Source organism: Cuculus canorus, chromosome 1 (assembly GCF_017976375.1).
Source record: "Cuculus canorus isolate bCucCan1 chromosome 1, bCucCan1.pri, whole genome shotgun sequence".
NCBI lineage: Eukaryota > Metazoa > Chordata > Aves > Cuculiformes > Cuculidae > Cuculus > Cuculus canorus.
Window position 1 is genome coordinate 170,386,436 of NC_071401.1, and position 25,050 is coordinate 170,411,485.

Sequence of the window (25,050 nt, forward strand, 5' to 3'; positions counted from 1 at the left end):
TTTAAGGAAAACATGCTATCAGAGGGACATTCTGTCTAACTTTCAAAAACTACAACTGCTTAGACAAAACTTAACCATATTTTAGCTTAAATCAAAATATTTCACTTTCAAATACTCCACATATTGTATCAAGAGCTACACATTAAACTGTTCCCATCATAAAATACAGGAAAATCTATAGCAGTGCACATTTCCAGCAAGCAGTGTGTTAACACAGAAATATTGAACTTGCTTGTTTAAAGATTGTGCAGTCTTAAACTCAGCCTTACTTCCTTGTGCAAGTTCTGTAGGCACCTCAACAAAACAAATGTGCGCCCTTTGAATTTCACATGACCATAGAAGCAACTCATTTATGTTCTTAACAAATAAAGCTGCCACAACGGCAGCGGTGACACTGACAGATTGGCTACTAGTTTCCAGGTGGGTTTTTTCTCGAGCCTGATAACGTTATCACATGAAGTTTAGCACTTGGCAGGCAACAGCCGCGGCTCAGTGACCTCGGCAGAAACCCTCCTGCTGGGGCATTTGAAGAAGCACTTGTCGCAAGCTCTGCAAGCCAATTGTGCCAGGGGAGCGGGTACCCAGGGAGTGGCAGTGGGGTCAGAGCCGGTGGCCAGTGTCCTAGAATCATAGAAGAGTTTGGGTTGGAACGGACCTTAAAGACCATACAGTTCCAACCCTGCTGCGATAGGCAGGGACACCTCCCACCAGATCAGGCTGCCCAAGGCCCCATCCAACCTGGCCTTGAACACCTCCAGGGATGGGGCAGCCACAGTTTTCCATGGCAGCCTGTGCCAGTGCCTCACCACTCTAGTCATGAAGAAATTATTCCTTATGCCTAGTCTAAATCTGCCCCTTTCCAGTTTATGCCCATTCACCCTCATCCTATCACTAGAAGCCTTTGTAAACAGTCCTTCCCCAGCTTTCCTGTAGCCCCTTCAGGTACTGGAAGGTGCTATAAGGTGTCCTCGGAGCCTTCTTTTTTGCAGGCTGAACAACGCTAACTCTCTCAGCCTGTCCTCATATGGGAGGTGTTCCAGCCCTCTGATCATCTTTGTAGTCCTCCTCTGGACCCTTTCCAACAGCTCCATATCTTTCTTATGCCGGGGATTCCAGAACTGGACACGATACCCCAGACGAGGTCACAGGGATGACAGAAGATTACAAGCATCTCCACACGACAGGCACCGCGCCAGCCCAGAACGGGCCGAACGCAGCCCGCCGCCGCCTCACGGCCAACAAGAGCGGCGGACAGACCCCGCCGAGCTCCTAGCGGCAGCGGCGTCGTCACAGGCTGAGGCACGTTACGGAAGCCCCACCCCCCCTCCCCACCCGCCTCTCCCGCCCGAGCCGAATTTAAACTGCGTTTGTGCGCCGCGCGCAAAGCACTAACGGCGGCGGGTCCCGCGCGCCGCTCCCGCCCCGCCTGGCGGCCAATCGCCGCGCCGCTTCGTTCCCCGCTCCGCCAATCGCCGCGCCGCTTGTTGCAGGCTGGGCGAAGCGCTCGGAGCGCGCCTGGCTGCCGCGCGCCTGGCTGTCTGAGCCGAACGAGTTCTCCTCCTCCTCTTGCACATTCTCCTCCTCTTTTTCTTCCTCCCCCTCCCCTCCCGCCGCGCTTTGTTGGTGCCGAACGGGCGGCGGGCGGCGGCGATGCCCGAGTTCCTGTCGGACCCGTCGGTGCTGACCAAGGAGAAGCTGAAAAGCGAGCTGATCGCGAACAATGTGAGCCTGCCGGGCGGCGAGCAGCGCAAGGACGTGTACGTGCAGCTCTACCTGCAGCACCTCACCGCCCGCAACCCGCCCGCCGCCGCGCAGCCCGACTTCTCCAGCGACGAGGAGCGCGAACCCACGCCCCTGGGCGCCCGCAGCCGCGCCGCCGGCAGGGTGAGTCCCGCCTCCCCCCTGCCCGCCCGAGCCGCTCCGCCTCGGCTCCGGCGGGACGGACCCCGCGGGGGAGGAGGAGGAGGGTCGGAGCTGCTCCAGCAGGGAGAGCAGCCCCACCGATTGCCGCGTTGATTTGGCGGGAAGTGGCTTAAGTACTTGGTTGCCTGTAAACTGGAGCTGGGATTGTTCAGCCTGGAGAAGGCTCCGAGATCTTATAGCGACTTTCTGGTACCTGAAGGGGCTACGGGAAAGCTGGGAAGGGATTGTTGTAGTGATAGGACGAGGGTGAATGGGTATAAACTGGAGAAGGGCATATTCGACTGGACATAAGGAAGAATTTCATCACCATGAGAGCAGTGAGGCACTGGCACAGGTTGCCCAGGGAAGCTGTGGCTGCCCTATTCCTGGAGGTGTTCAAGGCCAAGTTGGATGGAGCTTTAAGCAGGCTGATCTAGTGGAAAGTGACCCTGACCATCGCAGCTTGGAACTAGATCACAGAATCATAGATTCTCCAGGTTGGAAATGACCTCTGGGATCATCGAGTCCAACCATTCCTATCTGCCACTAAACCATGTCCCTGAGCACCTCATCTACCTGTCTTTTAAATACCTGCAGGAATAGTGACTCAACCCCCTCCCTGGGCAGCCTCTGCCAGTACCCGATGATCCTTTCTGTGAAAATTTTTTTCCTGATATCCAGTGTGAACCTCCCCTGGCACAGCTTGAGGCAATTCCCTCTTGTCCTATCCCCTGTCACTTGGGAGAAGAGGCCAGCACCCTCCTCCCTACAACCTCCTTTCAGGTACTTGTATAGAGCAATAAGGTCTCCTCTCAGCCTCCTTTTCTCCAGGCTAAACAACCCCAGTTCCCTCAGCAGCTCCTCATCAGACTTGCTCACCAGCCCCTTCACCAGCTTCGTTCCTCTTCTCTGGATGATCTTTAAGGTTCCTTCCAACCCAAACTATTCTATGATTCTACACGGGTGTTGGAGGAATAAGGCAAGATAAACTCTATGAGGCTGCAACTTACTTTGGAAAGAAGGCTCCTTGGTTGTATGGAAGCAGCGCTCTTCTGTGTAAATCATCTCCAGACGAAAGGATGAAGCTGTGAAAGGAAGCTTGTTTGGTTTGTTTAATGAAGCGGGCTGCTCAGCGTAAAGAGGGTCTGCTTAATGTAACCGCTTCTCATGTGTCTAACCATATGTTTTATAGCAAAGTGCCTTTGCTGCATGTTCTGTTGGCTCACAGTTACTTGCTTTCTTAGATGTACTTTATCATGTAAAGGAAGAGTGGGAGGCTGATACCATTTGGAATTTTTCCCTTTGGGAAAATGTGATTTCCTTTTTACTTCAAGCAGTCTGTAGATTTGCATATATTGAAAAAACAATCTTTTAATTCATAAATCTAAGCTGTCTGGTCTCATCTGAAGAATTCTATAGTGTTTGCCAGCTACCAGAGTTGTAGTGTTTGTGATACTACAAGTATTGTATCTGAAATACTGTCTTTCAAAGCTCATTTGTACAGAGAGGTCAGAGAAATAGACTCTTTTGAAGGTCTTTTGTGTTTTAACCTAAAAAAAGTCAACAAACTGTTCTTGAATTAAGAAGCTGAAAACTGTAACTAAAAGAAGAAGAAATTTCTAACGAAATTAGTTGCCTCTTTTTAGTGTCTGTCTAATTCAAATACTTAAGTGGCATTCACTGAGGAAACTTTACAGTGACTGGGCAGTTCTCTGACTTAAGTGGTCCGGCTGTAGCGTTTGTAAAGTGCTTTGGAGTAAAATAGGATGAGCTTGAATCTGATGTGTTTCCATTTGTAGGAGGGGGAAAATCCCACAACTGCTGAAGTTCCTAGATATGATTTTTCCAGTGCTTAAGCTTAAACAATTAAAGGTGACTTTTCTGTTGTTTACAGAATGGGTGGTACTCTTACACTTTCGTTAACAATGTCTGGAAGCCTCTGTGTGCTTTCTGCTAGTCTTGTGTGTTAATGTAAGAGCAGTGTATTGTAACTTCCAAAACTTCATTGCATAGTCCAGTGGCAGTCGCTTGGATTTGGGTCCGTTGCCCCCTCCCCTACCTCTCTACACACCTCCCTCCCACCTGCCAAACCCCCCCAAAAAATCTCATTTTATGTGTGCTTGTTGTCTGCTTAGTACTGCTTAGGTAGTTCTGAAACTGCTTGTAGCTTGAGTGGCAGTTGTCCCTGTTAACGCCTTCTGGTTTAAGGTGCTCTTGTGGTCAACTCCCCTTCCAAAAGGGTATTGTACAGGTCTGCAGAGTGACTTGACCCACATCGACTGTAAGGGAGAGGCAGAGTGAAGGAAGTTTGATATCCAGGGGAAGAGGGATTCTGGTATGGAAAGAAAGTGAACTACGTTGATAAGATTGAGAGAGCAGGAGGGAAAGCACTCAAATCTCTGGAAGAGAGGAAACTAGAAATAAGGGGCAAAAGGGAGAAGCTGGGTCTGCAAGACATTGCAGAAAAGAGTAAAGAAATCCCACGTTTCCTGTAAGTCGCTTTGTGGACTCTGGAAACAAAAGTGAATTCAGCATCTTCTGTCTTCCACTCCACTGTGTAACTTCTTTGTTTTATCTTAGGTATTGCTTTTATGGGTATACTTAAAAGGATCAGAAAACAAGTTGCACTGAGTGCATAAGGAAATAAAAACTTTCTAATGTGTAGTTGTATAATAACATGGCTCTTCTCTGTTAATAGGTTGAGATCTCAGTAACAAAATTTCAATGCTTTTAGTGCTATTTTTATGGATATTACAGGTCTTGGAAATTGTGGTATTGGTTTGTGTACATTGGGGGGGATGTAAACCAGCTGTTTTGTACTTAGGCAGTCAACTTAATGTTTCTAGAACACTAAAATAACTTCACTACATTACAAAGTTATCTTCTGTGGGACTAGAAAATCGGGACTGCTTTATTCTGTGTTTCCTGTATCACTAAAAATTTGAATACTCTTTAACTTGAAAATTGCGAGTCCCTTCAATCCAGATGACTCAGCCAAGGCTAGTATTAACTTGTAAATACATTTCAAAGAACATTTACATAGGTTTGCATTTAGAGCGTTCTGTCCCACTGTGCTTTCTACTATTCCTTATTTTTTTGTTTCTTTGGGTATAGCTTAATACTGTACAATCCTTAAAAAGCCAACCAACCAAACAAACAAACAAACCAACCAAACAACACCCCACCCACCCCATCCCCCCATGAAATAGCCAAAAAAACCCAAACAAACTGATTTGGTAGTTAAGACTCAATCCCAGTGCTCGGGTGAATGAATGAATGCTGGATGTGCAGAGGGAGAGGTAGAAAAGGGCTGGAATTGCTCATGGAACAAAGTGGTGGGTACTTTTTAATAGAGAAGAGCAACACAAATGGGAGATGTAATCTCCTTAAGTATGTGCTTATTCAGTAGTAATACCAGCGCAGTAGTTGTGAGTCCTGAACTTGTGTGCGTGCCTGCTGAAATCCAAATTTTGAGTGAATAGCCCTCTCTTGCTCCAGTCCTCTTGGAAGGATTGGGATCACAGTCAAAAAGCAGTCTGTCCTTGCTTTATGGGCACAGGCTATCAAAGAAGCACAGAATATATTGTTCATTAAGGCTTTTAGTGTGAAAAAATTGATTGTAATCAGGACACCATAATGGCCTGAGTAAGGGTGTCCATCGCGGGGGGAATTTGCTGGTCGCTGAGCGTTTTCCCGGCCTCTCTCTGGCTCCGCTCGCCCCTCCCTTTAGTGCCTGGAGGGCGTTATCGCCGAGCCTGGAGCGGCAGCGCCCGGGTCCGCGCGGAGGCGGCAGGGCAAGGGGCAGGGCCGCCTCCAGGGGGCGCTGCGGGGCGTAGGGATTGGGGCTCGGTTTGAGGGGAGGGAGCCGGTGCCCCTGTTTGAATCAGTGCCTGATTGGGTCTGTCAGCTGACTAGCGAGTGCTGAAGGTGGGGAGAGCAGGGGTTTTCTTAAAAATGGATGTGAGAAACAAGTTGAAAAGGGTACTCTCAAAATCCATGTTGCAGCCATTGAAAAGGCAGTGAAGCTACACCTGGGTTTTGATACTGACTGTTAATGTTTTGAGATTGCTGCAGTCATAAGTGATTTTAAACTGTCTAAACTGGCATCTTAATGTTCTTTTTTCTAAGTTCTGGGCATTTGATAATCTGGTTAGATGCACCTCCCATAAGAGGACAGGCTGAGAGAGTTGGGGTTGTTCAGCCTGGAGAAGAGAAGGCTCCAAGGAGATCTTATAGCGACCTTCCAGTGCCTGGAAGGGGTCTACAGGAAAGCTGGGGAGGGACTGTTCGCAAAGGCTTGTAGTGATAGGACTAGGGGCAATGGGTATAAACTGGAGAGGGGCAGATTTAGGCTAGACATAAGGAAGAATTTCTTCACCATGAGAGTGGTGAGGCAGTGGCACAGGTCGCCCAGGGAAGCTGTGGCTGCCCCATCCCTGGAGGTGTTCAAGGCCACGTTGTATGGAGCTTTGAGCAGCCTGGTCTGGTGGAAGGCATGCCTGCCCATGGCAGGGGAGTTGGAACCGGATGATTTTTAAGGTCCCTTTCAACCCAAACTATTCTATGATTCCATGATTTTCTATTGATAAAAGCTGTGCAGCACTGAGACAAGATCCTATAGTTCTGACTCTACTACAAATGACATCTTTTAAATGCATCGCTCTTCCAGCACAGCTCTATCAATACTACATCCAACCTATCCCTCAGAAAATAAAAACCTTAATATGCTAGTGATGTAAAATTGATGTGATGTGAGACAAATGTGATGCATCCACAGTGGCAATGCTACTGTCTCACTTATATGGGTTTATTTTGACCTGGTTTTTTATTCTGATGCAGCAGCGAACATATGGATGATTAACGTGTGTATGAGCAGATCAGAACTTTTAGGGCTTTTGTTCTGATTGCATTGTTTTCAGGCCCTGAAACCATTGTGCTTTAGGACAGCAAACTCTTTAGACTTTTTTGGGGGGGACCTAAAGTTAAAACCCAATTTTATTGCAGTAAGATCTAATTTCTCCCTGGTAAAATTCAGTGGTTTTATGCTTTGTGATGTGGTGCCTCAAACCCCCCTTCTACTGCATAAAATGCAGTGTGCTTTGTAGATGTCTTCAAATGCTGTCTAATATATAACATTCTGTTTTACTTATATTTGGGGTAAAACGCACTAAATTATTTTTTTAAAGAGCTTTCCTATGAAATATGTAGAAGTGTAATTTTAAATCTATATATCTCTAAATGTAATAGTCCTTTTATTTGGAGGGGGGTAGGGAGAGGCGTAATGGGCTTACTTTGGCTATATACTCTCATGGGGAGAGGAGAGAGAGAAAAAGCTTGTAAAATCATACTTGTTTGGGTTTCAGTCTGATAATATGGTCTGGAGGAGCCAGCTTCTCCAGCTCTAGTAATCGTTTCGAGCAACATTTTTCTTCAAAGTCTGTTTAGCATAGTGATATGGCAGTAGCTAGAGACATCTTTTTGGTGCAGGGGAAACCATCTGCATTTGGGTGTTGCTGGTTCTGGTTAGTTATGGGCTGAATATCAGGATAGATGGCTTAAAGGAAAAACAACTATGAAATGGCATTTTTGCCTCGTTAGCAATATTGTTTTAGAGTGTGTACCAAAAATATCATCTTGACACTGTTGCTAAGCAGGAGCTGGGCAGAGCTCAGAATATGTAGGGTTTTATGACTTAGTTCATTCATGCAGTCCCTGTCCTAGCAGAATCTCTTCTAAAGCAACTGAGTGATATTTTGACCTTTAAAGTGGTGATTTGGAAAAGATCGGTCAGGTGTCTGCCCCTCACTTCTGTTAATGAAGTTATAATGACAGCATCTGGACCTGAAAGGCCTGAAGGCCTGTTCAGGAGTTTATAGAAGAGACCTGTCAGGTAAAGATGATTTTTGTTGTTTGTTTTAATCAAATAGTCAAGTAAATTAAGAGCTTGCTTGAGCTCTTTATGATCAGAATGGTGTGGTAATGATAGCATCTGTAGCTGAGGTAACTGTATGGTTTCAACCCCTTCCCTACTGGAAAAAAGAAAGGTAATAATAAAAGTGGAGATTAAGACCTTTGTGGCCTTTAAAATGGTATTTATCTCCTGAGTGGAAGCTATGGGCAGTAGGGCTGAGGTGACCAAGTACCACCTGCTGCAGTGAGACGTCCTGCCATGCTGTTCTGCACCTTAAGACATGTTGTTCTAGACTCCTGAATGAGCAAGACATGCTTGTTGGAGTGCTGGTGTATTAACAGTGGTTATATTTAAATGACATAATCCAGTTGAAGTAATTTTTGTCTACTAGTGCATGTCAGTTGTTCAGCAGGGACACATGCAAGCCAAATCTCCAGGTCAGCATTCAGTTGATAGAGCCATGAGACCATCTGTTAGTTTGGTTTCTTACTTTGTTTTTTTGTTGTGATTTTTTTTTTCCTCTTTCACTTAGGTTCTCTGTAAAAAACCCTCTTTGTTAAGCAGCATTCATCTGTTTTCAGAGTGGGTATGTTCCCTTCACTGAGTAACATGGAATTTAGGGTCCGGGGGGAGGGGAAGGTAAAAGGGTTAGTAGTCCTTAATCTCATATTTAGGACTGTTAGGGTACATAGGCTTGAAAACTCTAAGCCTGGCACTTACTAACTAAGGTTAAAAGGTAGAGAATTCTTGAAGCTGAGTGTGTTGGTATCTCTGAATTACTGCTGCATAATTTCCTTTCCCTTGTTTATTTTGGTTGTCCTGTAGCTTTTGGCAAGTATTGTCTGGAGGTGTTTGAGATTAGAAAGTTCAGCAGGACTTGTTTTTTTTAAAAAAAATTCTGCTGCAGGAAGTGTTCGGATACGATAGAGTAAAAAGTGCAAGGTGAATGCAGACATCTGTTTCACAGTGTAAGTCTCTTAGTGAGACTTGGCATGTTTAGTTTCTTATCTTCTCTTCCTCCAAGAGAAATACTGTTTGTTGCCGGAGAGGACAATGTACAAACTGGAGAATTAAAGAGCATTGTGTTGGCGTGATTTGAGCTTTCTTAGCCTATGTTAACCTCTTTCAGAGAAACAGTAAAGAAGCCATGAACCTTTCTGCTTCTAGTGACGAAGTCACACCTGTTTGGAATTAAAGTCCTTTAATATCCTGATGTAGGTACCATTTAACTTGCTGTCTCTTTGATGTGAACAAATGTCTCAAGTGAAATATGCAGGTCCTGTTCCATCTGTCGTTATCTAAAAAGTGGCAATGACTAGAAGTACTTTTTTTAATGCTGTTGACTCCAGACGGAATCAGGTCTTTGGATAAGAATTTATTGGTCTGGTTATAGTGTGGCAAGAATATTTGCATTACGTGCAAAGTGGTCAGCGGCACCACCTTAATTTCGCAAATCCTGGTGTTTGCCACAATTTCATTTTAATCATTTCATGTCTGCACCACAGTAAGACTAATTTTAGCAATGGTAACCTGATCAGGTTGATGTGGATGTAGTTTTTTTGTTTAGTTTTAATTTGCAATGATAAATTTTAAGCCTAGCTCTTTTGATATGTTTCACAAGAGTAGTCCTTTGGATAAGTAGTGATAGTACTGCTTTATAGTTTAATAGTAGTGATAAATAAAGCTAATGCTATTCCTGAGGTTAATGCTGCCTTACCACAGGCAGGGTATGAGAGATTCTTCTGTCGTGTCTTATGCTCCTAGGGATTGATTTTGTGATCTGTGAGTAGTTAAATGACAGCTTTCTACTTGTACAAGAGACATTAATTTGCATGTGCTTTAAGGAGACTAGATATGCAAAAGTGAAAGTTGAAGACTTTGCAGAGAACACAAGGTAATCAGTGCGTCTGGCCATATTGTTGAACATGGATTGTCTTCAGCATTTCATCCCTGCCCTGCCTTTTTCTCTGCTGAAACTGACTAATTCTGATGGTCTGAATGTGTGATAATACTGCAGAAAGAAATGGAAGGTACTTGGAAGAAAAAAAGTACTGAAGATACTATGAGATACGTGAGTTTATTTTGTAAGAGGGCCATAACACTCATTAGTTGCAGTTAGATTTCTGGTATTTAAGATTTCTGTAAAATATCTAGTAGCATGCTGCATACTTTTTCTAGTGAATATTCTTACAGTCTTGTTTGTGGCCTCTAAGTGATACGAAGGCAGAGATGTATTTAAGAAACTGGAAACCTAATTTAAAACACTATTGAAATGTTTATTTCCTACACTATGGTGGTGGTTTTCTTCTGAAATATGAAGTAGCATCTTAGTTGATCTGCTTGGTGATGTGTGCAAACAGCAGAGGTGTCAATAGTCTAAACCGATCCCAACAAGAAAACCCAGCATGCGTTTTGGAACTTTTCCACGTTTGGACTGTTAAGTAGTCCAGAAAAAAAATGCGCTGAAATGAGATTCTTGTTGATGTGATGTTTAACTTGAAATAGCATTATGACCACACATTCAAAAGTAAATGTCAGTCATCTTAGTCTTTTAGTACTATCTAACTAAATATAACAAAAAAAACCCACTCCTGTTAATTGGGAGTGTTAAAACATATTTCTATATAACGTATTTCAAAGCAGTATGAAGATATATCTTAGTTGAGAGCAAGTAGATCTTAAGTGTACTGTTTCTGCCTCACTTTCTTGCAGATCTTGGAGCTTGATATATCTATTGTAGTAACAAAGGCTTCCCAAGTCGAACAAATGTTATGATCGCTCTGTTTGGATATAGTGGAAACTGCTAATTTAGGAGTAGCGTCTTGGCAGATTATTTTGATAACCATCTGTATATGGTAGTGGTGTCTTGCCAACTGTTCAAGTGTCGCCAGAGTTGGGTTTAGGACTTGTTAAGAGCTATAGTAGCAGGGGCCTAAGCAGACAGGCAGGATTTTGAAAATTTGAGAGTGTTTGTGGCTTTGCCTTTCCTGGGCTCAATTTGTAACGTTGTATAATCTTACAGAGAACACCAGCATGAGTGGGAATGGGGATTTTGGGAGTTTGGTTGGGAGGCTCTGGCTACTGAAGAACTTCTCCCATATCATTAGAGGAAGAAGAGTTGACCTCCTAGGTAGAAGAATAATGGGAAGAGATGTCAATGGAATGTAAATATTTGTAGCTTAGTGTAGTGATGGCAAACCAGCTAGAAGCTTACCTCTCCAGTCAAAGGAAAGAAGTCCTCTCTTGTTGTATACCTCAAATTAAAATACAAGATCAGAATAATGAGTAAGTTTTTGTGTGTTTGGGTTGTTTTGGGTTTGTTTTTCCACAAAAAAGAAGCGTGATTATGGATATTGCCTTATACAAGTAGGAAATTAATGCATGTTTGTTTAGTAGGTGTAAATGTTTGAAGTGTTTCATGTAGGCTTTAGAGGTGTTGGTGGTGAGCATGATTACTTAGTCTGGCTTTGTATGTTTAGGAGTCTCATATCTTCCTTTTCCCTTAAAAGAAAAAGACCAGTTCCCTATTAACTGGAAACTCTCTGTTTTCTCCCTCACACAACTCACAGAAAGCCACAAAGAAAACTGACAAACCCAGGCCAGAGGAGAAGGATGATCTAGATATAACGGAGATGAGTAATGAAGATCTTCAAGAGCAACTTGTAAAGTATGGAGTAAATCCAGGCCCAATTGTAGGTAGGTCAACTGAACTAGCAAATATTCATGTGTTCAGCCTATTTCTAACTAAATCTCAGTTCTGAGTGTTCTAAGCTTCTCTGATCCAGTTGCTTATTAAGTTTAGTTCCAATACTGTTGCAATTCCTACTTAAGATGTTTTCATTGAACTGTGTATTGAGAAAACTGAGGTATTGCGGTGTAGACAGGTTCACAGTTTGGACTTCTTGTGTTCTAGACCAGCTGGAGATGTTCCAACTTCCCTTCTGAAGCTGTGCAACTATTAGTTAACGTTCAGTGCTGGGTTAATTATGTCTTCTGATGCAGAGGTTGAGATCTGGGGCCTGCTTAAATGGAAAATCAGTTTTGCATGATAACATAATAGAGTTGAGAGCAGAATGAAAACATGGAACTTCTCCTTCCCGTGAGCATTTCCTACTCACTGTGTTATGCTATAATGTTTTCCTTTCTTTTTTTTTTTTCCTGGCCCCTTGAATCTTGAACTGCATGCTAACTTGCAACAGGAGAAGTCCTGACCTCAGTTTAATCTCCTGCCTTGGGCACTCACCTGTGACGTGGGGTGAAAGTTCCTTGCCTTTCAGATTGTGTACTGACCTAATGGAAAGGGACTTCAAATTTGCAACTCATCAAAAAAAGACTGTCACCTGTAGCGTGCTGAGTCTTCTGTGGAATGTTCTTAAAATCCAGGGTGGATGGAAGTGTCAGTGATGGAATCTGGAGTCCTATGTATATTGAAAGTTTTATGCAGAATGTTTTCTGTTGGCTCTTTCTGTATGCAAGTCTTCTCAAAAATTTAACTAAAATTTTATCTATACAGTCCGCTGGAAAGACATTCAAATTTGGTCTAAGTAGAAACTTTAGTCCTTATAGAGTAAGGCTTCCGTTTCTTGTGAGAGTCGGCCACTTTTAAAAAGAAGAGTGGCATCCTCATATGTGAAACCTTCCAAGGTTAGACTTTGCTGCTGCTAACAGCTTGGGCACTGTTTACCTCTGCAGATTTTTGTCAGCACAGTCCTGATATGGATGTGCTAGGCTTGATGCCTTCTAGTTTTAGACAAATTTCCTCTCAGATCAAGTGATCCAACCTGCTGTCTAGATGTAGCAAACAGGAACTTCCATTATTGCAGCTTACTTGCACCATCTGCGATGCTTATTGGACTGAATTTGTCAGCAGGGCAAAGGTGTTAAACTAAAGGAGAAGAGGTGTTAATTTCAGGGCAAAGGGATTAAGAGGATAGTAGTGGAATCTTTGTGGAAAGTATCACCCTTGCAATATCGATCTCACTGTTTTGTTTTTTTCTGTGAGGGCATAACTTGTTTATTGCAGCATATGAAACAAAACATCCAGGATGCAGGTAAGTTCCCTTGCCATAGATAAATGCTTGCAGCTGTCAGTGTACTAATGGGTCTAAATTTATCTTGGGAGTTCTCTTAAACCAAAAAGTTAGAAACCTTAACAGTTAGTTATATACCTAGAGGTATATACTTTGGGCCATACAGACAGAAAAAATAAAAAAAACCCCCATACATTCAGAGATTTCCAAGGAATATGTAACAGCTAAGTTCTAGCAATCAATTTAGGAAAGGTGAAAACTATCTTTAACAAACATCTTTCCTTCTTATAGCTACTACTAGGAAACTCTATGAGAAAAAGCTATTGAAACTGATGGAGCAAGGTCCGGAACTGAAAGCGCCTATTCCTCTGCCTGCAATTTCTTCAACTGCTGAGAACACCAGACAGAATGGAAATAATGATTCTGATCAGTACAGTGACAATGAAGAAGGTAAGACTTAAGTGGAATTTGCTTGTGAACTGTTTAATTTATACATCAGTAATACTTGCAGTAGAAGAAATATCTAAAGATGCTTGCGGTTAGATGAGGCTTTAAGATACTGCTGTAGACCATCTGAATCCTGTACTTTATCATGCAGTACTAGCACAGTGATCCAGGTGCCTCTTCTGGTAAAGGAAACTTTTTTGCTGCTAGACTGTTCCCCTCTATCCATTTTCCCCAGTTTGGAGCCTGTAGATCTGATGGGCAGGAGAACTGCATTATGAAGTGTGCAGTGTTTGCACTTCATCTTCAAGTGCAAGTGTAGTTTTGTCTTACGGTAGTTATATTTACTATGGGATAATGCACAAATGTCTGTAGTTCTAGAACGTTTAATGTCTCCAGTGTAGGACTCAATGATTCTTATGCTCTTCCCTTACTGACTTAGTGTGGGGTGGGTTTTTGTGGTTTTAACATCAAGTTTATATTAAAAAAGTTTAGAAGTAGGGAGAGCAGACCCTAAACCACACCATGATGCATCTTACAAAAACTAAAACCAGTGTAGGTTTTAAAGGGTGTCTTGAATCAAATGCTTGAAGGTGCTTGTTTTGTGTGGTTTGGGTTTTGTAAGCTTTTATACTTTTGAGGGGGTGGTGGTGGGTAGAAATTTATTTATTTTTTGCTAAGACAGCCAAGAGCCCAGTCACAACTGAAAGCTGTTTTCTTATGCTTACCTATGCTTTCATTCTAATTACCAAACTGTTCAAACACGGGCAAATAACCCAAAACCGAACACACACTTCCTCTTGCAAAAAAAAGTTTCTGTAAATAAACTGTATGTATGTTGGTGTAGCGCTGTTAGAAAGAGGTTAGAAATAATAGATCCTCTTAATGTTAAAATGGCTGCTAATGACTCTCCCTTCTGCATTTCAAAGGAGTTTGTATAAGAGGACGTATTTTATAGGAAATGAAACTAACAGCCTAAACAATGTTGAAAAACTTTGATACCTTTACTACAATCGATAGTATAATGGTACTTTAGTTAAGGAAATTGCAACTTGATGCCAGGTTGTGAATGGAACTGCTCCATTAGACAAAGCTAGTCTGAAATGTAGGATTTTTAGGACAAAACTTAAATCTTGTCAGTGTTTTAAAATAATTTTTAAGGTTATGCTTGGAAAGTCTTTGTTCTTCAGTGTTCAATGGAGGAATTTACCTGACTCTCACAACTTCTTAAGGAAATGGTGACTCGTAACAGAGTTATGTTGCCTCTTAAAATGCATTTTATTAAAATACAGTTGGTTTAGACTAGTACAACCAATAGTGTTATAGAAACTAGTTACATTAAAACTTGTTACAGATCCGAAGACTGAGCTAAGGCTTGAGAAGAGAGAACCATTGAAAGCCAAGACGAAGGTTTCAGTAGCACTCAAACAAAGAAGAGTAGTTGACCACAACCAGGTATGTTTAATTTAGTGGCATCTGGAATGGCTACTAACTGCAGGTGATGTGCTTACTGAGCAGCCTACTACTTTTAATACATCACATTGGACTAAGTGGGATATGCTGGTTTTTTAAAAGTTCTTTCAGAAAGCCTGTTCTAATACAGCATGAATATCTCGTGAATTAACTATAGCTGCTGTTTGTAGCCTGTCTGATAACTTTCAAAGTTATTATGTGCTCGAAGTTGCTTGCCTGACTTGCCAGCTGCTGTAGCACTTCTTAGACAAGAATAATAGGCAACCTTAACATGTTTAGCTTTGGAAACCTGACAGGTTTTTAAGTCACATGGGCTAATGTCATTCTGTTGGATGTTTTAAACAACTTGATTAAAAAAAAGAAGCAGTTTCTCCAAATAAGAAGATTTGGAAAAAGACTGTTGTTGGAGGAGGCGTTTGCTTTAGAAGTCTTTTAAAATACATACACATACGTCATATTTCTATCTATCTGGTTGATATCTGTAGATATCCATTTTAAATACATCTGTTTAATGACTGTGATTTAAATATAATACATGAAGCAGTATACTTTTGTTTATGTCTGTATGTATAGAGGTGTGTGTGTACACACATGTGCTAACTATATAATGTTCTTCCCTCAACTACGCTTGTAGCAGCAGTACTAGAGTAGTCATTCATTTGTTGGAAAGCTTCTCCTACGAAGAAAAACAATAAATAAGTTTAAATCTTGCCATTTCTAGCAGTTGTCCCTTGGTTATAAATAACACTAGTTCTGTTGTCTTGGTGAAAGAGGGATTTTACAGAAACACCTCAGATTTTCAAACTTCCGGCTGGATTTGTTAGTTGGTGGCTGATCTGTCCTTTGTAGTATGACAGTGTCACTAAATGCCCTGTTCCCCTGCTTAAGTTCCTTAGGATCTTTACAGTTTATTCTTCTTGACCAAGAGGTAGTGGAGTTGTGCTACAGTGAAGGAGTTGTATAGAAAACATGCAGTGACTCAAATTCTGACCTGGTAGTAGTTTGATGCATTTTACCGGATCAGTGGCTTTTTTTCATTGTTTTATAGTATGATAAATGCCAGTATGGTCAATACACGTGTGTCTTTGTATATATAAACATGCTTTTGCTGTATGTGTCTCTTAAAGCAGGTAGCATGCTGCTGTGCGAGCTTGGGTAATATAACACAATTATGGAGATCCATAACTAGTTCTGCTTATCTTTAATTGTATTTTTAGGGTACAAGCTGAACAGATTTCACTTCTGCAAATCAAAATGCACACATAATTCAATACACAAAACATTCCTTAATTTGTTCGGGCAACTTCTGCTCGTGATGGTTTTTATAATCGGAGTCTGAATCTTGAGGTTCTTGTATTTTAGGAATTACTTTTTTCTAAATCACTATTCACCCAAAACCCCCTGCCAGCGTCAGAGTAATAGAGGTATTTAATTCAGCTGTAGGCACACTAAGCTTCCTAGTCTTTGGGAACCCACTTACTCTCTTCCCCTTGGTTCTGCGCGTTATAGTTTTGTGGCAGTTTCAAGTAATGAGTGCTTACTTAATTTTTTGTCATCCAATTTCACAGTAATAACATTAGGTCATTACTGTGTTTTGTCTTGCAATCTTTTATATGAGCATTATTGTGCAGTATAGATGGACTATTTTGTGACTTGCATAGTTTAACACCGGTATTTAATCAAAGTAGTATCACTTGATGCATCTAAAAATTTTGCCCCCCCCAAAAAAAACCAATCCAAAACCCTAACTGCTGCTTGAAGCCAAGAACAGCGTAATGGTTTGGGCTAGCAAATCAGTGTAGTCAAATATTTTGCTGAGAACAAAGGTGGAAGATGGGTAAGATGTCACTTTTTTTTCTCTCTTCCTATAAATTGGATCTTAAGTTTGCAGCTAATGTGTCAAGTGACCATACTCATTCTGGAGAATTATGTGCAACTGTCATGCACTGTGTGTCATTGGCTCAAAGATTGAGGCTCTGAAGAGTAATGGGGCTTTGCTGGTTGGTAGTGTGGTGTGAACAGACTTGTTAGTCACTTCTAGGTCATGTCCAGCACAATCCTCAGTCCAGGTGTACACAGCTGAAAGGATTTTGCCATTTGACACAAATAGAGATTACTGTTCTCTTAAGAAAAGAGCGCAGATAGTCTTTAAGAAGGCTAGTGTAAAAGAAATAGGGTGAGAAAGCTGGGCAGGCCTATAGGTCTTACCAATCAGTTAGCAGTAGAGGGGCTAGATGAATTGGATAGATCTTGGGCTGGTTGTGCTTAATTGCCTCTTCATAGCAAGCTAGAGCAGTTGGAAGAAAACCCTAATTTGAATGATTCCTTCCAATCAAGTAGGTGAATAAAGGATTAGTGTTGAAAACGGAGCCTGAGGCTTCATACTAGATGGCACTATGCAGAAAGAGTTGGGCTAAAAAACTTAAATGTTAAGGAGTTCTAGCAATGCAGAACTACTCTCTCTTCTTGAGACTTGTATAGTGACGTTCTGTGTGTGCTGCGGTTTAGTCCTCCCTGTATTTTGTTTTTGCTACCTGTATAGCTGGACTTCTTAAAATAGGCATCATTGCAGCTGCTGGAATAGAAATTTTGTGCTATACATCCAATAAAAAACTTAGTAAGTGATAGCGGAGTTTAATTCATAATCTACAGCTTCACTGCTTGTGTGTAATATGAGTGTTAGAAGCATGTTCTTAATGCTATTTGTGTACTACACAGTTGTATCTTTCTCTGGTTATATACAGAATAAATATTGGTGTACCTAGACATGAGTATTACATTCCAGTAGGGTTTGTTTAGTTGAGATACCTGTGGGATAAGCAGAAAAGGCCTGCCTAGTTGACAGAATAACTGTAACTGTAGGCAACCTTTTTGTTTGAGTTTTGTCTCAGTATGCTCTGCTGAGGTCTGGACGAGTCTTATGCAATAGATTCTGGGGGTTTTTTTTCCTAGACTTTTCATGCAAGAAAAACTTGGAACTTAAAACACATGGCTGGCAAGCACCTGAAGAACTAAGGGGAGAGGCTGTTATTTACTTCTAATTTGTAATTAGAAGAAATCTAGTTCCTAGTCAAATACCTTGGAACAGGGGAGCTCTACATTAGTAGGATGAGAGAATTGCCTTACTGCTTTTTTGAGTGGAATTTGACTGGAACTGCTCTGAAATTAGTTCTTTTCTCTACACTTCTAGTGAGCAATACTTCTCAAATAGAAAGTGTATGGGGGTGAGGTGGGGAGCCATGATTGAAGGTTGCAGGTTCAGCTTGTCTTAATAGGGAAGAGAAGGCAGCGTTGATGAATATATAAAGAGGGATTGGGAGATCTTTCATCAGAGGTCCATTTAAACTGAAAGAATATGGAGACTTGGCTAAAATCTACAATTCTATAAAAAAATCTGAGTCTTGGACTTGAGGTGTGTATGTAAAATTGTATCATTTCGTTTTGGAAGTATTTCAGTGACTTTGGAGTGAAGTGAAACTCTTGTGCTCCCTCTGCTGGCTATATAGCTGCTGTAATACAGAATTTATATTGAGAATCATAAAGCTGCTCAGCTTCTAGTTTCACTGGAATAACTTTGAAGATACAAAGGAATAGATAAGGGCATTGCTAGACTATGCTTATCAAGTATTTTTTCTACACTTAAACAAATAAAAAGGAAAAACTTGTATAAAATCTAGAAGAAGCATGCCTTCATCTCCCTTTCCAGGTCTGTTTGGAATTATTTTTGAGGAGGATTTTTTTCTTGAGCATAAAATTTGAAATAGGGCATAGGGAATGGTCTGTTTGTTAATGGCTATAAAAGTTTGGCACTTACTGCAATTTTTGTCTCTGTATGTGGAAACATTAAGATTATAAAACGTTTCCTGCCCCCTGTGGCTGGAGATTAGTTCCTTTTGAAATGTAGGTGGCTGTGTATAAACCATTCCCATCTCTGCTAGAGAGAATAGAGCCCTGTTGGTAGCAGACAAGGTGATCCTTTCTGCGTATGCTCATAGATTAATATTTTTTTTTTTTGTAGGCAGGTAATGTAATGGGCCTGAAAGGTAGCATATCTGCTGTCCAGGACAGAATGTAAAACTACTGGTACCATTAGTTGTTTCACAATATTGCAGTGAGCAGATTACCAGTTTTTTCTGTTTAGCATTATCTAGTTTGTTCTGTATTTGAAAAATAGCATGCTGTAATGTAATTACCTGGGGAACACTACTAATCTAGCTAGCTGTTCATTATTGAATGTTAGGATCCACATTTTTTTTTATTGTAGACGCATTGCTTCTGGCATATGCATACTATTCTGGCTTTTGGTTGTAGATATCCCATGCTGAGAGCTGGTTTTCATGTATCTGATCATGTGTTTGATGCTTGAATAGACCTATTCTCAAGATGGAGTTACTGAGACTGGCTGGACAAGTGGATCTTCAAAAAGTGGACCTCTACAGGCATTTTCTAGGGAGTCTACAAGAGTGTCAAGAAGAACACCAAGGAGAAGGGTGATGAGAGGCTTTTTATAATAGATGAGCTTTTTTTTCTTACTGTTAGGGTCCCAGTGACTATTTTATTCAAATGTTTTCTTTTATTTGTTTTAAACAAACAGGTGGAAGCTACAGCACAGTTGCCTGTAGATGATGCTGTAATAACAGCGAGTACTCCCATAGCTGAAAATATATTGACTGCAAGCAACGAGACCCTAGTAAATATGCTTAGTAAATATGTCTAATAAATAATGCAAGTGGTGGTATTCTGTAATATCTTTACTGACCAAATCATTCTCTTTGAACACAGTCTTAAGAAGTCTTCTGATCAGTAGTCTTTGAAACCACTCATTCAGTATCGGTATTAGTACCTAATGCAGTTCATGTTGAGTTGGGACTGAGTAGACGCTGAAGTCCCATCTAATGTCTTTTGGGAGGGGAGGGTGGAGAAGAACCACTTTAAAAAATCAGATATTTCCTTAATTTATTTAAGTACATGCAGAATATCCACTCTTAAGCTTGGCTTTTCTTGTGAACTAAATAGCTTTTGTTTCTAAATGGCTTAAAAGAAACTACTTGGAATGATAAGCAATGTGTTTCCTATGCTTATTTCAGAGTATCTGTCACATAACCTTCTTGAGTTAACTCCTAACATACGTATATTCAATGCACATAAAGGTTTTGTTGTTTGGTTCTGCCCCCTTCCCCTTTTTATTTTGTATTTTGGCTGATTCTGAGTGTGAACAATTTTGAATCTCGGCAGGTTGTCAATAGGGTGCCTGGAAATGTCAAGCATGCAGCTCCTACACTGTCAATCAGTGAACTCTCAGACATGCCCAGAAGAACACCAAAGAAACCATTGATCACAGCTGAAGTAAATAAATTAAACCTTAGATTGCTCTTGCTTACTCTCTGTGAACAAGATTCTTGTGTGTATGTGCTTACTTCTTAGAACATAAGGGGTGGAGGATGAATGTTACTGCCCAAGTGGCACTTTTTCAAAATAGACTAGAGTTGTCACATGGCATAAAAGACAGAATATAAGCTTTTTTTTATCCTCCCCTTTCAGATTTGAGTGGGGATATGTGTGGAAATCCTACTTTTCTTTTTTTTTCTTTTTTTTTTTTTACCCTAAACCAAATACATTTAGGTGTGTTATTTCTCCTTGTGCTGCTACTTACTTTTCTGTGCAAAATGTAAATTTTTTCTTCTTTTAAACTCTTTTAATATATTGAAAGCAGACGAGGATTGAGTTACCTACCTTTGATCTTGTGTATCAGCCTGTCCCAAAAAAACACTGTGCCTTAATTTAGGGAATCAAATAATAGGATTATTTTAGCCCAAAAGCCTGAATTCAGAAAGCATGTCTAGATATCTGTCAGTTACCAGGGAAAGATGGTAATTCTTTTACAGCTCCCCTAGTAAAGCTGTCAAAATCATATATGTCTTGGAGAACTGTCTAAAGCATTTGCAAATATATAAAACTGTATTAGTGTAGTACTGTAATGCTGTGGAATTTTACATTACAAGATAATGCGTGGCTGAATTTAAATAGAATTCATTGCTTCATATAGTTATTGTAGGTAAAACATGTATTAACACTTGTGAAGCCTATTCTACCGGTGGGTCTGAGATTTATGAAATGGACTGCTTTGTTTATAATGCTGACTGCAATGTAGACTCAGTTGTCAAATAGAAACTTGATGTGGGAAAACTTGATGTTCTATTTCAGACTATGTAACTTTTTTTTAACGTTCTACTGTATTGTGGCATTGTTTTCTTGCAGCAAGAAGAGACAGATTGGCCTCATCAGTGCTTTTTTAATGTTGGCCACAACCAATCTTGTGATCTGCTCAACACAGCCATGATAGAGGTGATGGTTAAGGTTTTTGGTCATCCACATCATTGGCTGGCAGATGTATTGTATCCATATAATGTATTCTCTATCTCAAAGAAAGCTGAAGGGAGCACTGAATGCTTTAAGACACCAAAAGTTACCAAACAACTACCACTAAGAAAGGTTAAACTAACTTCTAAACCCCAAGAAGTAAGCTTCTTGAGTGTCATGATTCATTCGTTCTTACCAATTGCACATGGTTATGGTCACTGAGATAGCTATGCAGGAGCTTTTTGTTTTGTGGTCTGTTAGGTCTATAACTGTTTTTGGTTTCTTAGGTGCTGGAGAGAACTCATACAGAAGAACGAAGAGTAGAAAGGGATATTCTTAAGGAAATGTTCCCTTATGAGGCGTCAACACCTACAGGAATTAGGTATTTCTAAGGCTTATGGGGGCTTATTTCTCAATTCTTGTAAATCTAAGCTCAGAATTATCTTTTGATTATATTGATAGATTCTGAGGAACAGTTTTCCACTCTGACCTAATAACAGTTGAGATAACCACCTAGCTCTTCTGTTCTATTATACATAGTTTTGTTAGCCAAAACACCCTCTTCATTTAAATCTGGGATGGGAGAACAAAGTAGTACTACAGTAGGAGTTATTACTGGAACCTCTAGATGCTGGAAGTTAAATGGAAATGGTTTCTCTGGGGCGGTGGCTCACAATACTTAAATTTTGGGCTAGATGCAGCAGCTGTACGCCTGCTGTGCTGTTAAACTAAGGAAAGATCTCCCAGCATAGATTTGAGCTTTCTTTTCAAAAGCCGAAAAGAATTTTCACATACCCTATTTTTTCCTTTAAGTAGTAGTCCTATTGGAGTCAAAGATAACTCTTAGTATGAACAAGAATGGCATGTAGGAAGGGCTATTAAATTTTCTTTGCAAATTTGTATTTAAGCAAAGAATTGGGGGAAAAAAACTCTGGATAAATGAAGCAGTTCACAAAATTGTATCCTATACAGAGAATAAGAGAAAAGTTTTCCCTGTGTTAAGAAGTGAAATAAACTCCTGCATTTCCATCGTGTTAATTATAGCTTCAATTTGAGCTGCAATTGCATAAAATCTTATTTTAAGGAGAATTTGTGGTACCAGTTACTACTGCTGTAGTGTATCTGCTTAACACTCTCTTGTTTTGAGGTCTATTAGTCTAGTTAAATCTGTGCCGCTTTTTAAAAAACCTATGCTTCTGTACTTCTTGTATGTAAAGACTTGGCAGTGTATGTGATTTTCTTAACCCTTAGATTTGTCTTCTGTCTCTGTGTATTGGCTTAGCCATCAGTAGATATTTCAGTGGCCAGGGACAATCTTAGGTTTAGAAATCCAGTGGGGCTGCAGAAGCAACCATTAAAGATGCACGTAGAGAGACACTTCCTAGAGTTTATTGCCTGTTATAATCCATTGATTATGTGGATAGGGTGACTTACAGTGATGTTTGAGGGTTTTTTTAAGGGTAGTTTGACCATTGTATGATTAACTTTAAAAATATACTGTAATGATAGACATGTTAGTTTGACACAGGTATTTCAGGTACTGCATTCACTAGAAATAATTTTTAGTTCTTTAATTATACTAAAATTTTCCTGCATACCTTAGAATACCTTTTAAAATGTGCAATTTTTTTTTTAATTAACAGTGCTAGCTGCCGTAAACCAATCAAAGGAGCTGCTAGCCGGCCTATAGAGTACAGCGACTTCAGAATGGAGGAAAGTTTCTCTAAGTACGCTCCAAAGTACAGTACCTCAACTGACATCAAGACAGAGAAGCCACCAGTAAAAAAAGAACGCTCCATTCCCCTGTGGATAAAAATTCTTCTATTTCTTGTTGTTTTGGTCTTCTTGTTTTTGGTTTATCAGTCGATGGAAACTAATAGAGGAAATCCTTTCTCTGAATATCGGAGTATGCCCTTTCAGGGCGATGCCAAATGAGTATCCTTCTGAAAGGCACACCCGATTTGATCTCCTATTTTTAATTGTAGAGAACTATGATTCTTCTGCCCTCTCATCGGCTCAAGGACTTCTTAGAATTAATGTGATTGGAACCTGATAAATTGGATGAATGAAGCAAGAGAATATTACATGGACATCGGTAACATTTTGGACTTTGGAGATCACTTTGCCGTAGAAGTAACATTTTTTAGATCTTTGAACTTTTTGTAGGCTTTATTTTTTTAATGTGGTCATTCTTTAAATTCATTTTTGAGAAACTGTATATTTGTTTTTGTAAGAACTTGAAAGCTGAGAAGGGCAAAAATGTAGTAAAATGTGAAGCTGTGTTTTTAAAGTTTTTCCTTTGTACAGAAAAGAAGTTGTACTTTTCTATGGATTATTGTAGAGGAGGATTTTAATGCAGGTGATAAAGGGAAATGCATTTTTAATGCATTTTTACATTGACAGTATAATTGGATTTGATCTCTTTTAGAATGAAGGGAGAGTACAGCCCCAATCTTTTCTGTGGATTACTGTAACTTTTTAGTAAATGTAACTGTAAACCTGTTTGCATTTCTGTAAAAGTCTTAGTATCATATTAGTAACTCTGTTTAAGTGTAACATTTAAATGTATCCCTTCATTTTAGTGCTTACAGTGTTGTAGGAGCCAAATACAAATCTAATTGGCAAGAGATGTCTTAGAGGAACTTATTTATTAGTAATATGCGTGGAAAATAAAAACTACATCAATATAATTTGCTACTAAAATACTTTCTGAGGTCAAGGTTGTTATCTGAAGTAGTCTAAGTTCCAACTTTAGCAGTGTTTTTTTCCTTTTTTTTATTAAAAGCGAGATCTTTTCAGTACAGCTTTATGTGATTATCTTTGACTATTCATGTAGAGAAGTATTCTCAAAGCGTGAAAATTCCATATGAAGTTTTATTCTTGTATGAAGAGGGCATTGCTGAATTGTCTGCTACAGTTTCATCTTTTAAGGTGAGATTTACTACTTTGCAGTTGAATATTTTTCTCAGTGGAAGCATGCTGAAACACTCTATATGGTGTAACTTAGTTGAGCAGGCAGCTGACTTTACTACTACCAATGAAGAGTGGTAAGCAACAACTTTTTTAAAGTGAATGTATACATTTTAGTGTGCTTAAATCTGCAGCATACGTATGTTCGGTCTTATTGCTTGGTACAAAATTGCAATAAATCATACTACTTAAAGTGCTACTTATGAAAATGCTGAAAACATTAGTTAATAGTCAATATCTTTTCACTCTAGGTACCACTATTATGTAGACTATAGCTATGGGGAAGCTTTACTTTCTGAACTTTGGGACAAACATGGTGATTTGTAGCAAAGCAATACTTTTTCTGTTAAGATTAACCTTTTTTTTTCCTTTTAATCTGCATTTTTGAGTAATTGAAATACCTAATCTTCTGTCCATCCTATAGAAAAATTGTAACATAAGACATTCACTTTTGGTGTCAAAATGCAGAAAATAAAAATGATTTTAATGTGTGTGGATTTTCCTTACCAAAATAAATGCATTGCTGAAAAGCAGCAAAAGCAACACAGCTGATGTAAAATGGTGTCATTTTGTGCTGCTGTAGTCTTACATGTTTTAGAGAAAAAAAAATAATAAAATCGGAGCAGTTCATGTCAACACTTGCTAGAATATTCATCATACTTACACTATAATCATAGCTTTGCACCATAATCCTTTAGCTTATGTTATGCGTTTAATTTGGATGTGGGCAGAAGCTAGTCTTTATTTGTTTTTCTGTGCTTGGGGAACTTCCTTTTCACTTCAAATTATTTTTCACCCCACTTTGCTATATATTTTAACATGAAATATATCTTTCTTTTCTAGTTACATGAAATACTTTCAGTTGACCTCCTTCAGTGATACTGTTAGCATCATAAAAAAACAAACAATACCCAAACTGAGCTACAATGCCATTAAATGTCGTCATTCTTTCATTTATGC

General features: G+C 40.1%; 1 protein-coding gene across 5 annotated transcripts; it reads left to right on the top strand.

Annotated features, from left to right (window-relative positions):
- Positions 1-1,473: 1,473 nt before the first annotated feature.
- TMPO (thymopoietin) lies at positions 1,474-23,834 on the top strand. 5 transcript variants are annotated; one of them, XM_054069802.1, is made up of 10 exons: positions 1,474-1,884; positions 11,383-11,509; positions 13,135-13,293; positions 14,642-14,742; positions 19,131-19,250; positions 19,355-19,450; positions 19,996-20,106; positions 21,019-21,105; positions 21,408-21,502; positions 22,764-23,834. In XM_054069802.1, exons 1-10 carry the CDS (start codon positions 1,651-1,653, stop codon positions 23,053-23,055), a joined length of 1,422 nt encoding a protein of 473 aa, XP_053925777.1. In that variant the 5' UTR covers positions 1,474-1,650; the 3' UTR covers positions 23,056-23,834. The 5 variants fall into 5 exon arrangements, with proteins under 5 accessions (XP_053925777.1, XP_053925795.1, XP_053925803.1 ...); XM_054069811.1 differs by lacking the exon at positions 21,019-21,105 and having other exon boundaries at positions 1,476-1,884; XM_054069820.1 differs by lacking the exons at positions 19,131-19,250; positions 19,355-19,450.
- Positions 23,835-25,050: the final 1,216 nt, after the last annotated feature.

What these genes read in the sequence shown, in the direction of transcription:
- TMPO (XM_054069802.1), top strand. Translation starts at nt 1,651, where the DNA reads ATGCCCGAGTTCCTGTCGGACCCGTCGGTGCTGACCAAGGAGAAGCTG. An exon ending in TCAACACAGCCATGATAGAG is followed by an intron (nt 21,106 to 21,407) that starts GTGATGGTTAAG and finishes TTGGTTTCTTAG; the next exon opens with GTGCTGGAGAGAACTCATAC. An exon ending in TCAACACCTACAGGAATTAG is followed by an intron (nt 21,503 to 22,763) that starts GTATTTCTAAGG and finishes TTTAATTAACAG; the next exon opens with TGCTAGCTGCCGTAAACCAA.